At 44.5% G+C, this 12743-nt stretch overlaps 1 protein-coding gene across 2 annotated transcripts in view; it reads left to right on the top strand.

The window, feature by feature from the left end:
• The window catches only part of Wdr27 (WD repeat domain 27), a 106836-nt gene that overhangs the window by 15657 nt on the left and 78436 nt on the right, over positions 1–12743 (top strand). For both annotated transcript variants that reach the window (XM_021221604.1, XM_029533062.1), the window contains exons 4-13: positions 2045–2169; positions 4254–4367; positions 4837–4888; positions 6330–6400; positions 7267–7387; positions 8753–8870; positions 10123–10226; positions 11334–11401; positions 11659–11780; positions 12187–12269. In XM_021221604.1, coding sequence (XP_021077263.1) covers positions 2045–2169; positions 4254–4367; positions 4837–4888; positions 6330–6400; positions 7267–7387; positions 8753–8870; positions 10123–10226; positions 11334–11401; positions 11659–11780; positions 12187–12269 — 978 coding nt within the window. The remainder of the gene's footprint in view (positions 1–2044; positions 2170–4253; positions 4368–4836; positions 4889–6329; positions 6401–7266; positions 7388–8752; positions 8871–10122; positions 10227–11333; positions 11402–11658; positions 11781–12186; positions 12270–12743) is intronic.

The following is a 12743-nucleotide window of genomic DNA, read 5'->3' as shown; positions in this document are numbered from 1 at the left end:
CCAGGCTGGCCTCGAACTCAGAAATCCACCTGCTTCTGCCTCCTGAGTGCTGGGATTAAAGGTGTGTGCCACCACGCCCATATTGATCATGATGTTTTATCAGAGAAATAGAGAAGTAACTAATACACATACACCTAAAGTTATAGGTAGATGGCCCTCACTATTAGAAGTTTTACTCCCAAGGCTGTATATACACAGTCTTGTGTTAGAAAGGGCTGCACTCCTGAAGCTGCAGGTAGATGGTCCTCTGTGTTGTAAAGTGGAAACTTAAGGGTTCTTCGGAGAGTCAGTGTGTTGGATGGTGTTTTGCTGGGGCAAAGAGGTGAAGGAGTGTTTGCCTGAAGTGGACACAGGTGAAAGGTTAAGTAAGGCTGACTTGTGAAAGAATATTTGACTGAATCAGACACAGGTGAAAGGATGTTCTGTTTAAACAAGCACGTGAAAGGACATGTGATGAAGGAATCTTCGATAACGACTTATGTATTGTTCTACCTTATATGCATAGTTGAGCTGCATTTGTTGGGACTCCATAAAGAGAAATGCACCAAAAATCTTTCTGGTGGTGTAGTGCAGTTTCCTGCTGCTTCTGTGGACTCAGGCTGATTGGCAGAGTGATGTCCACCCAGACAGAATCAAGTGCTGAGGCAAGACCCATAGAGGACACATGATGTTAGGAGGGCATATAAAAAGGATTCCATGGACAGTGACAGAGGCTAAGCCAGACCTGCTTATAGAGTTGGAGCCTAATTGTATTTGGTTTCTGAGCATGTTGCAGGCAGTTCTGTTCACACCACTTCTAGGTTTATTTGTTTGGATTATGATCTTACTCAACGTTGCATCCATGTGCTTAGCCCTTTCTTTCTGTCTGATCTTCTAATTTAGCCTCCAGACACTACCTGCTGGAAATGTCTTGTTGTGTCTAAGAGCATTGTAGATGACAGATACCTCTACTTCTGGCCCACAGATCCCCATCGTACTGTCTTTCTGTCTGGCCTCTCCAGATCTCAGTTCCTCAGTTGCTCAGGCTAAGACCTCAGCTCACTCACTCCATGTCCAGTCCATCAGTGAGTTCCATCTGTTTTACATTTATTTATTTGTTTGTTTGCTTGTTTTTTGAGACAGGGTTTCTCTGTGTAGCCCTGGCTGTCCTGGAACTTACTCTGTAGACCAGGCTGGCCTTGAACTCAGAAATCCACCTGCCTCTGCCTCCCAAGTGCTGGGATTAAAGGCGTGCGCCACCACTGCCCGGCTTCTGTTTTAACTTTAAACCCTGACTCATATTTGGGCATCTCTCACACATCTGAAAGTGCTAAAGGCACAAGCTAGAAACCCTCCCTCTGGATTCTCACATTAACTTTTTACCATCTGCCTTTGCCCTGGTCTTTCTATGCCTGCATTGAATTCTCAACCTGGTAGCCTGAGGGGACTCTCAGGGTTAGTCATCTCTGTCTATTGTCTGCTCAGTCCAGCACCTTACTTATGTAGAGAAAGAGTCATACATGCAGGCTCCACCCTCAGTCTGGAGGAGCAGGGACATCTGCACTGATTAGCCGTGGCTTCTGAAACTTTGGGAAGATGGCAGGCCCCATATTCTCTCATCTCACAATTTTGGCCTGGCTGGTGTGACTACACGTAAATCTTTTCTGCACATTTTGCACTGTTGCCCAGCTGGTCAGAGGTAATGTCATGGTGGTAAGAGCCTCAGAGGCCAGTGTTCTTATGGCACAGTGTCTCCTGTTTGCTCACCTTGGTCATAGTGTGTCACTGCAGTGCCTGGATGACAGTGGACACAGAAAGAAGGGCTGGGTGAAGAGCTCGGTCTGTGCAGCTCTTCTGGGGGGTCCATGGCCCTCCAAAGACTAGTTTTCATATGGCATTGATCCTGTACTGAAAAACCTCAGGAAAAAGACTGTTGCATCATCACATAGGAGATCATTGCTCCTCTGCCTGTGGCTCTGTAACGGAGAACTTCACAGGACCCTGCACATAGGATCCATTCTTTTGACATCTGATGAGCTGACACTAATGTCTGGATTTGCTCTAGGGCTGACTCCTCAAGGGACTGTCCTGGGCTCCCTTTTACAAACAGTGCTGTGTTTGCGGTTTCGTCTGGATGATCGTGTTGTCGCAGTGTGTGCTGGAAACAAAATATCTGTGATGGATGTGGAGGTAAGATGGCCCCCCAGGGGGAAACTGAGCATGCATTCCTGTGTGGTGGGTACATTCAGGCTGGGTTCCTGTTGGTGAGTATTTCATTCCTGCTTCCCTCTTTAAAACAGCAGTTTGGTTCAATGTATTTTGTAAAGATGTTGGGAAGAAACCAAGGAAAACGTCTTGGTCTTGTAATTGATAAGCCACCCGAATTGTTGTTTACACAAATTTGTTTTAGGGATACCTTTCAGCAGACACATTTGGGAAAATAGTTCTTTTTGAGCAGTCTCCTGAGTTAGGAGTTCCCGGTGAATCTGCGTAACACAGGGCTTCAGCTGCCTATTTGTCAAAAGTCCTCTCCACTGTGACTCAGAATTCTCACTTGCTGCTAAATGGACAGTTTATGTAAATGTCTCCTAGGTTGGGGATTTCTAACCCAGAGTTTGCGGGGTACCTGTGAGTGCCTGTGCTACACAATCTCCCTGTGGAGAGGGAAGGGGTTTCTGCTTCCTCAGTTCATGGGAGAGTCCAATGCGTGAAATAGCTGTCTGAGGCCGCTTTTCCAGGTTAATACAGTTAATGAAGTGCTCTGCCTTCTGTGGCTTACCTTGCTAACTACTTTAAAACTTTTAGGTGAGGAAAGATGCTAAGTATCATGTGGTGGTTATCCTAGGCCCTAGATTACAGAGATACAACATGTCTTAGTCTCTGTTCTATTGCTATAAAGAGCTACCATGACCTAGGCAACACTTAGAAGGCATTTGATTGGGAGCTTGCTCTTACAGTTTCAGAAGCTTGGTCCATATTATCATGGCACAGAACGTGGCAGCACATGGTGCTGGAGCAGGAGCTGGGAGCTACATCCTGGTCCTCAGGCAGGGAAAGACTCTGAGTGTCTCATGGGCTTTTGAAATCTCAAAGCCCATTCCCAATGACATTTTTTCCTATGGCAAGGCCACACCCTCTAATCCTTTCAAATAGTGCCACTCCCTAGTGACCAAGCATTTAAACATATAAACCTGTGGGGGCCATTCTTATTCAAACTACCACAGGAAGGGAATACACTTTTATGTTTAGACAATTTTGGGGCTTATTGTGAATGAAATTGGGGATCACATGGAGGGAAATCACATCTTATGTAAGTCATATCTTAGAGCTTGGGGCTAGAGGCACTGAGTCATGGCTGGAGGACTGAGTAGTTCTAGGTCAGAGGTATATGGGAGTCTTCTGGATAAAGTGATATTCAGTTCTTAGCACCAACAGTGTTGTTAACATCACTAAGTTCATTAGTCAACAGATTCACACTAGGCCACTTTGCTACATAACAAAACTGCCCACCAAAAGGAAGAGCTAACATTACTAACGTTAGTTAGGACCAAAAGGAAGAGCTAACGTTAGTTAGGACCAAAAGGAAGAGCTAACGTTAGTTAGGACCAAAAGGAAGAGCTAACGTTAGTTAGGACCAAAAGGAAGAGCTAACGATAGTTAGGATGAGGGAGCTCAGGTGATCAGGGAGATAGCTAAGATTGTGTGCAAATGCTCAGAGAGCAAAAGCCATGGACAGTGTTATGTGTCAAAATTAAGGCGTCAGGGATGTGCCCAGGCACAGCCTGTGTGGGCAGCAGGAATGTTTCTTATCTTTTACTTACTGATGGTGCACTCCCTCAGAGATTCAGCATCACATGTTTAAGTTGATATAGGTAGGGCAGCTCCAAATTTGGAAGGAGTAATGTGTAAAAAAAAAAAATTTATTCTTTAAATTAAAACTCTCTCTCTCTCTCTCTCTCTCTCTCTCTCTCTCTCTCTCTCTCTCTCTCTGCGTTGTGTATGTTTGTGTGTATATACACATGAGCACACATGGCACACTACATGTGTGAAGGCCAGAGGACAACTGTGGAGTTGATTTTCTCTTTCCACCATGTGCGTTCCAGTGTCTGAACTTAAGTTTTCAAGCTTGGTGTCAAGTGCCTTACCTCCTAAGCCCTTCATCTTGCCTTGTAGAATTTATTTAACAAGCTCTCTTTTATGTGGTGGACTATGATTTCAAGATGTCGACCATTCTAGAAAATTCCATGAGTAACCTCTTGTACAAATCCTCGTAGAAGCAGTCTGTGCTGGTAGAGTTGAAGGGCCATCAAGGCTCAGTGACAGGAGTGGCCTTCTGTCCCTGGCAAGCACACACCCTCATCTCTGTGTCTGAAGACAGAAGCTTTAAGGTGGGCAGTAGTGTCTGGGATGTTGGGGTGTCGTGGACATATTGTGGGGCCTCTTGTGTTACTGGTGGTCATGAGAATGAAGGGAGTTGGTATTTTGGAATGTCCTTGAAGCTGTGCCTACCACAGAAGGGGTGGTGGGTACAGCAAACACACGTGGCTGTCATGGTTGGAATGCAGTCCTGCGGGCGATCACCCTCTTCAATTGGGGCATAGACCCAGGGACATACTGGCACTTCTTAACTGAGCTACTCGTCTTTGGAGGAGTCCTCCCAAATCAATAGGTGGTCATCTTTGGGGGAATTGGTATGTTTTTACCATTGCTCTGAAACCTTGGGTTTTAATAATGCAGTGATTCAATATGTGAATTTTAATTCTTTAATTATTATTTATGTGGTTCAATTTTTATTGCTCATGGTTAGCAATAATGGCAACATTTTTATGTCTTAAATGAGCTGTTTTTTGTTTGAAGGTCTGGGACTTTTGTGTGGGATCCTTGATATACAGTTCATCCATTTTAACAGGTAAATAAAAGACTGAGCCTTTTACATTCTAGCTGAGTAGGCAGAGTGAAGGAACTCTCCTGGTGTGGCTATCAGCTCAGAGACAGTGCAGCAGACAGAGGTCTGAATCACCCCAGCGCCAGGCGGGCTGAGTCACCAGCCACATCTTTAAGTTGCCATTCAGAATTGTATGTATTGTGTAGCCAGACAGAGGCGATTCCCCTCTTCAGTACTGTCTCTGAGGATTTTAACGTACACTTATATACACATATATGCATTTGGCTTCGGAGCAGCTGTTTTAGGTAAGTATGTAGAGTAGATTGGCTCTCAGATAAAGTACCTAAGACAGAGCCCTCTTCTGCCCTGTAGAGGGTCAGAGCTGGGGACATTTGCGACATCCTCCTCCCCGGTGAGTGGAGGATTGGACAGCATGTAGTCAATGGATTAGGTTGTAAGTATTTGCACACCTTATACATTCTAGGATAATTGTTGCTTTCATCAAACTGTCTTTTTGTAGGAAATGGAACCATCACCTGACTATATAGATGTGTGACCAATGGGGGCTGTTGTGTGTGACATCTGGGGACCATTTCACCTGGGGCCCTGTATTTCCTCCCTGCATCTAACAAGGTTGCTTCTGGAGTCTCCCTATCCCCTCCTCCCCCATGTTCTGCCACATATGTACTAGTGTCCTGGGACAGCAGAAAGACCAATGCTAGGGGGCTTTCTTTTTCCTTTGAGATTCCCCATAAAAACCCCACTTATGAAAAACACAGCCGCCTTGGTGGCCTGCTAGAGTTACTGCTGTAATTTACCCAAGATTGCACCTTTCGAGCTGGTTACCCACATGCAGAGTTCTCCGTGCTGACAGCCTGCAGTTGTTCACCAAGCTTTGGCACGAAGCACATTTTCTGGAAGTTTGTTGGATTTTCTGAAGACAATCTTGTGGAACAATTTGATTGAGGAACACATTGTACATTGTTCTGTGAACTCACCTTGGATGCTGTTTGCAGCTTAGTTAGGGCATACAGTGTTTATGTAGTTCTTCCAAATTCTTGATAGTTTTAGACTATTTTAAGTAAAATTAAATTTCATGGACCTCTTTTTATTTAAAGCAAGATATCTATTGAACTGCTGTTTTATCGCTAGGTCCATGATGTCAGTGGTAGTCGGCTGGCACTGTTGTGCTGGTTTGAAGGGCTAGCTGAGCTGTACTTTCTTCCTCTAGACTGGTGACAGTTGCCCTGGGCCTGCTTAGTGTGAGCAGATGCGCAGGGCCCACCAGCAGCCAGCTGGAGTTCGTATACACCTTCTTGTCGGGGACCGCATTCCTTTTTTCCTTTTGCTCATTTCCAAAGTTGTATTCATTTATAAGTTCACCTCCTGGGATGAAGATTCAGAATAGTGCTAAGCTGAGTAGAAGAAGCACTGTCCACACTGAATGCCCATGTTTTCTCTATAGCTTACCCTCTCCTGAACTTGCTTATCAATGAAGAAAACCAACAGCTGGTCACCGGCAGTGCTGATGGCCAGGTGAGAGCCCTGTGCGGTACATCTGAGTTTCAAGCATACAGAGCAGGAATAAATGCAGAGTCTCTGTGTCATGTTGTCACCAGCAATGTGCCAGGATTTGTCCCACTGTGCCTGTCAGTGGTGGGGTTTGCGGGGACCTTTGGTCTGCAGAGGGGACCTTGTTGTGTATGTTTTAAAAATGCTAGATAGTATTTCAATGAACAAAAGTTAGAACTGCTTGCTCAGCTGTTAGTACCAGCGTTGTATGATTTTAAAGCTGAAAACATATTTCAAATTTTAAAAAATGTAAACACCTTAGGCTTATTTTTTAATTTTTTACTTTTTTTGGGTTTTCGAGACAGGGTTTCTCTGTGTAGCCCTGGCTGTCCTGGAACTCACTCTGTAGACCAGGCTGGCCTCGAACTCAGAAATCTGCCTGCCTCTGTCTCCCAAGGCGTGCACCACCACTGCCCGGCAAGGCTTATTTTATAAAGGTGCTGTTGATACAAATATGATGAAGATGTACTTTGGGAATCTATGATAGTTAATTTTCTTTTCCATCGATTCAACTGCCATTGTCTTATGTGCTAGGGCTCAGTAACGTGGTAGAAATGTTCATGGCTCAAAGGCTGTAGCAAGTGCTGTGTGACACTGAGTCATAGCTGTGTCTGAACTAAGGTTCTGGACAAAATTCCCCCTGTAAGCACTGCATGGGAGCTCTGCAGCATTCAAGAAGGGACTAAAAGCAACACTGAGGGCAGTCCAAGTGTCTGAGAGAACCTAGGAATATAGCAGAAGCGCTTATCTGTGCTCTACCCCACTTCCCTTTGGCTTTTGCAGTATTAGTTCTTGAAAGAGGTCTGTATCCACATTTTTTTATTTTGTAGCTGTGGATCTTTAGTTTGATGGAGGGACATCACTACCACTGTGTGGCACATGTGGACCTAAGGAAGAAAAGGGAGACTTTCATCACCCGAAGGATGATGGCTGAGCAGTGCAGCCTGCCAGGTGTGCTTCTTGTACCCTATGGGCCTCCTACATGAACACAGCACTCAAGGGCACACACACGGGGCTCTGCGGGGCAGGCAGGGTGGGAAGGGGGAGAAGGGAGGTTTCTCATTTGGGAAAGGCCAAGGGTCCTGACCTCTGACACCGCTGAGCCCCATAGGTTTGTGCCCCAGGCTGGAGGCTGTCTCTCACACAGGGACTATGAGAATAGAAGCAGGAGCTGAAGAGGGCAGGCAGCTGTCAGGAATGGCTCACTGGAGTAACCCAGTGCCTTGTCTTCCAAGGGGTTGCGCTATTGTTTCAGTTTCAGCACAGACCTAATTTCCTGTGTCTGCATCCACACCTACACCTACACCCCTAAGCTCCTGACCAGCTCTGCTGACAAAATTACTTCCTCTCGTCCATGTCAGCCTCCTCCACAGCTCCACTCAGCCGCCATAGGTCACTTGGGAAGTGACTGAGGCTGAGACCTGTTGGGTGTGGACTAGTGGCCTTGTCACTTTCCTGCCCTGGGCTTATTCTTATGGGTAGTTTTCTTTAGTTTATATTTTTGTGTCGTTTTAAATGATTTGTTTTTCGGTGAGGTCAGAAGTTCCTAACCTACCCTTATATCTCCCTTCCCCCAAATGTATTAAGCCATGATTTTTGTTATTTCTTTTGTTATTTTGTCTTTTTTTTTTTAGAGCAGAGGAACGAAAAATCTCTAACCCCTTGTTATTTCTTTTACAGACAGTCACTCATTGTTTATTGTACCTTAGCTCCATCTTAGGAGTGGTGGCATTAACCTCTTTACATTGGCAGGCTCTTCCCCAGCCCCATTCCTTACAAACTCAGTCTAGTTCGCACTTTGTTTTTTAACCTTATTTCTCTTGGTCTTCCAAGTCTGAATGTTCCTTTGAGTTATGATTAATTCTATCAACATGTATTTCTGAAACATCCCTGCGTCTCTTCTTTTCTATTAGTTGATTGTTAAGCAACGTTGCATCTTAGATAATCAATAACTCTTCTTTTTTTACATACACACAACAAAATTTTATTCAGATCAATTGAAAACTGAAATTATGACATTTGCAGTAAACTGGATGGATCTTCAAAGTCTTGGTAATACAATCTCAGAAAGACAAGAAACACATGTTCTCATTCATATGTGGGTCCTACTCTGTAATGTAGACATGTGTTACTATAAGAGGGTATGACTATAGGCACAGCTTTTAGAAACAAAATAGACGAAGAGAGGGTAAAAATAGGAGCTGCAAAAGGAAGGAGGAGAATGGGGTAGACATAGACACACAGGGTATGAAAACAGAAGGTACATTAAGGGGGAGGTTGCAGAAGGAGTCAGAGAAGAATAACTCTGTTCTTTAGAAGACCATCAGTGCCACTACAGACCAGAGGTGGATAGAAGGGGAGAGGCTGAAGCAACGTTCCCTATCCTGAACCTGGCGCCCTGTGACCTCTGCCTGCCGGATTCCCAGTGTGGAGTGTACGTATGATGAACAGGGCCACAGTCATAGGCAGAACGCCTTCTAACTTTAAGTGAGCATTAAATTTGGTTTTATGAATGATTGAAGTAAATACCAAGTTTTTTGTGTCTCTTATTATAACTGACTGTAAATGTTCCTAAAATTGCATATTTTAAGCCCTAGATTTAGTAAATTTTTTCAGTTTAATTCAAGCCTTGTTACCAAACCTAGGCAGATGGGAACTGGGTAGTAGGATTTTCCCTTGGATTGTGACAGTGCATACATGGCTCACTCTCTTCTCTCCCATGTTAAAATTGATTCCAAGTGATCTTACTCATCTGTTTGTGAGCATGATAGAAATAGATGTGAACACAAGGAAGTGTTGTCTAAGAGCTGGTCGTTCTCCCTGAGAAAGCTAAGCAGATTTACCACGAACTCAGCTCTAGATAGAGGCAGGGTTGCTTGCAAATGAAGAGAGCACATTTCAGTGCCTGGATCCTGGGAATAGAGCACTTCCTCCTAGTCCACATCACAGGGCAATAGGGGCAGGGGGACAGCTGGGCTTGTGCTGTAGGCTGGTTCCTGCACTGTAGTCGCAGAGTATTGGGAGTTCCTGCAGGCAAAGCCGGGGCCACACTACTGACTCTTGTTCCTCATGACTTGTAAGGTGATGGGGGAGATGCTGGATTGTGTAGTGTGGGCCTGTGGAGGGATTGCTTGCTGACTGCTCTAGTGAGAAGGCTTGCAGCTGCTTTGGTGTTCTGGAATACAGCGAGCACACAGTTCAACTGGAAGAGGATTGTTTAGTACAAAACTAGCTTGAATGACACTTATTAATAGGAGTGCTGCCACTGTGGGCCAGCTAGCTCCTGTCTGAGCTTATCTTTATCTTCATAAAGGCAGCACCTTCAGGTACATTGGCAGCATTGATGTGAGCACATGCCTATATCCTTACGTGATCTGGTAAGCTCCTGAATGACTTAGGCATCAACCGCTTTTATAAACTCAGAAAAGACAAACCACACAGACCAGATTTGAGCAGTGACCACTGGGGATACCTGCTTCCAGTGGCAGAAGTAGCTGTCAACCACTCAATCAGACGGAAACCCAGCACCCAGTTCCAGAGTGTAGACATGGGAGAAGTGAGTAGCTGAGGTGTCAGTGGAGATAGCTTGTGGCTTATTCACAGAGGTGTGTCCATCCTCACAGTGAGAGGAGTGCTGGGGAGCTAGCCTGAAGGAAGGCTGTTTGTTTCTTTTTTCCTAAGATTAGTTTTGCTTCTGAGAGCACCAAATGTCTATGGATTGGAAGCTCAACAGCTCTATTCATATTGAACCTGGCAAGCTTTGAATTGGAAGCTGCTTTACACTTCAAGGGTAAGAATTGAATTCAGTATGTTTATGTCAGTCTCTTATAGCTTGATAGTTTTCTTTAAAAGATAGATGGGGTGTAAAAGTTTGGGGTAGAGAGCCTGACCACTTGCATTTGAGGATAAGTTTATGAGTAACCAAACATGGCACCCGCTCAGACTACCAGGAACCTCTGTGCTGCGGAATCTGAAGGACATAGCTTTACTTCTGTTCTTCCAGGGGGTCATCCACCACCTTTGTTGCTCAAATATGTCTTTCAGGCTCTGTGAGGCTCTGCCCTGTCCTTGTGCGTCAGGATTCTGTGGAACCTTCCTTTATCCAAGTGTGTTAGGCTCCCATGATGCTCTCCTTCCATCTTTGTGTTGGGCTCCTTATGAGGCTCTCCCTTCTCCTATGCCAATCAGGCACCTAGACACATGTACCAGGCAGGTAGACACAGGTACTGGGCACCTAGACACATGTAGACTCCTGCAGGCTCTTCTCTTCCCGTGCGCTTCGGTCAGGACTGATTTAATACCTGACATGGGTCTAGACAGCCTAGAGTTCTCCTCTCTAGCTCTGTGTAGGTCTTAGTCTTTCCCTGGAAGAAAGGTAGGAATGCTAACCCACATCACCTCCTGTCCAGCAGTACTGTGCTCTTGTGTGACTCCGTTCTTCTCTGTGTGGGAGAGGGAGTCAGCTTCCTTTGTAGCTTCAGAGGCTTGCCTGCTGTTGATGGTGAGCAGGAATGCTGCGCGGTCCTTTCCCACATCTCCATTCTCTGTAGCATTCTGCTCCTGTCAGGTGCTCTGAAGCAGGACTTACTGTCACTTCCTGCTTCTCCAGAAGCGTAACATTTGTATTATACTATGAGTTCCTCTCAGCTGCGGGCTCTGGCTGCACACCTTCGCCAGCACTCACAGCCTCACTCTCCTGCAGCGGTGTCCTGGCACATTCTTTACAAGTTGACTATGTGACAAAGGACTCATTTCTTTCCACATTGTGTCCCCAACTCTGTATATCATATGGTACAATAGCACTAATTTTAGTACTTATAACTAGACTGAAAAAACAACTCAGCTACTTGTTTCTCTGTATTAATGTCTCAAATATTTATCTTCGATGAAAATGAAGAATTTCAGAGTCTGAGCATCCAAGTTGCTGGGTCGTGTGCAGTGATGAGCGAGCCCATGAGCGCCAAGGTCAGTGTGAAACTCTTGTAGTGAGCAGTGTGTCAGATGTGCCCTCTGTGCTCTGACGTGTGCCTCTTCACTGTGCCATTGCAATAACAGTCTTGATGATATGTCATATGTGAAATTATGACTTATTGTACCTGGCTATCCTACGTGTACACGTGAAACAGAGCTGACTGTTAAAGCTGTGTTCATGGCTGGAGAGATGGGGCATACCCACAAGCCTCTGGTCCGGCCATGCTGCTAATCTTTTACATGTCTCCTAGGCATTTTGCATACTTTCATCTATGTTTGGGAGTAAGATTGCTGTATTGGAAATCGACTTGGCTGCTCTGCTCAGCGCTCAGCAGTACCCTCGGGCAGGAAGGGTGCTCTCCGTGCTTGCAAGGTAGTCTTTTTGGATATTGCATTGCTTGTGAGTGCTTACAAGGGAACAACATTTTAGATCTTTTTCATGGGAAGAGACACAGGTGGAAATGGGAAACTCTCAACCACACTAATGCTATATGAAAGAACTAATTTGTTATGTCATGATTTTATTTTACTCAAACCTAAATGATTCATAGTGTAACATAAATAGTAGTTTATTAAAAAACAGAACGTAAATTCTAAAATAGCACTTCCATTAAAATGTCAATATTTTTCACAATAAGATAATGTGAAATAATAATAATTTCCAAATATTGTACAAGTATATGAGTTAATCTTACATTGTGCTTAAAAATAATATATTGCATTGAAACAGTTTTAAAATATCATTGTTTTCTCTCACAATGTGGTTATTTTTATTTTAGCTCCTGTGTCCTGCCAACTTCTCCACTGTATTTTGGAATTATTAAGGAAAAATTTCCTAAGCTCGCCAATACCAAACGACATGGTTAGTATAGCACACTCTGAAACACACATGCAGAGGCAGCCAGTTTCTCTCACAGTCACCGATTCAGCTTTGCTGAATCACTTTGTGTAGTCACATCTGCCAAAAGTGAAATGCAGTGCAGCCTCTCCTACCCGTCTCAGAGTTACTGCATTACCTTTGTTAGGGAATAAACTTCTCCCCCTGAGTTTGGTACACCCCTCAAGGCCATATCTCAATGCTGATGTGATAGTTTGGGGACTTGCAGTGTGCCTGTGGTAGACCCTGGGTGTTTGCACAGTTGCTGTCACATCATGCACACTTCAGAATGAGTTTCTGAGATACCTAACCACAGTCATATCCTATCACAATTAGAAGTAATTCTTTGTATTATCCAGTCCATAATAAATTATTGTTGATGGTCTAAAAAAAGGTTTTGTATTTTTTTTTTTGAGGCAGGGTTTCTCTGTGTAGCCCTGACTGTCCTGGAACTCACTC

The sequence above is a fragment of the Mus pahari genome, chromosome 21, assembly GCF_900095145.1.
Source record: "Mus pahari chromosome 21, PAHARI_EIJ_v1.1, whole genome shotgun sequence".
Lineage (NCBI taxonomy): Eukaryota > Metazoa > Chordata > Mammalia > Rodentia > Muridae > Mus > Mus pahari.
Note: the sequence above shows the minus strand (reverse complement) of the source record. Positions and strands in the feature narration are given on the sequence as shown.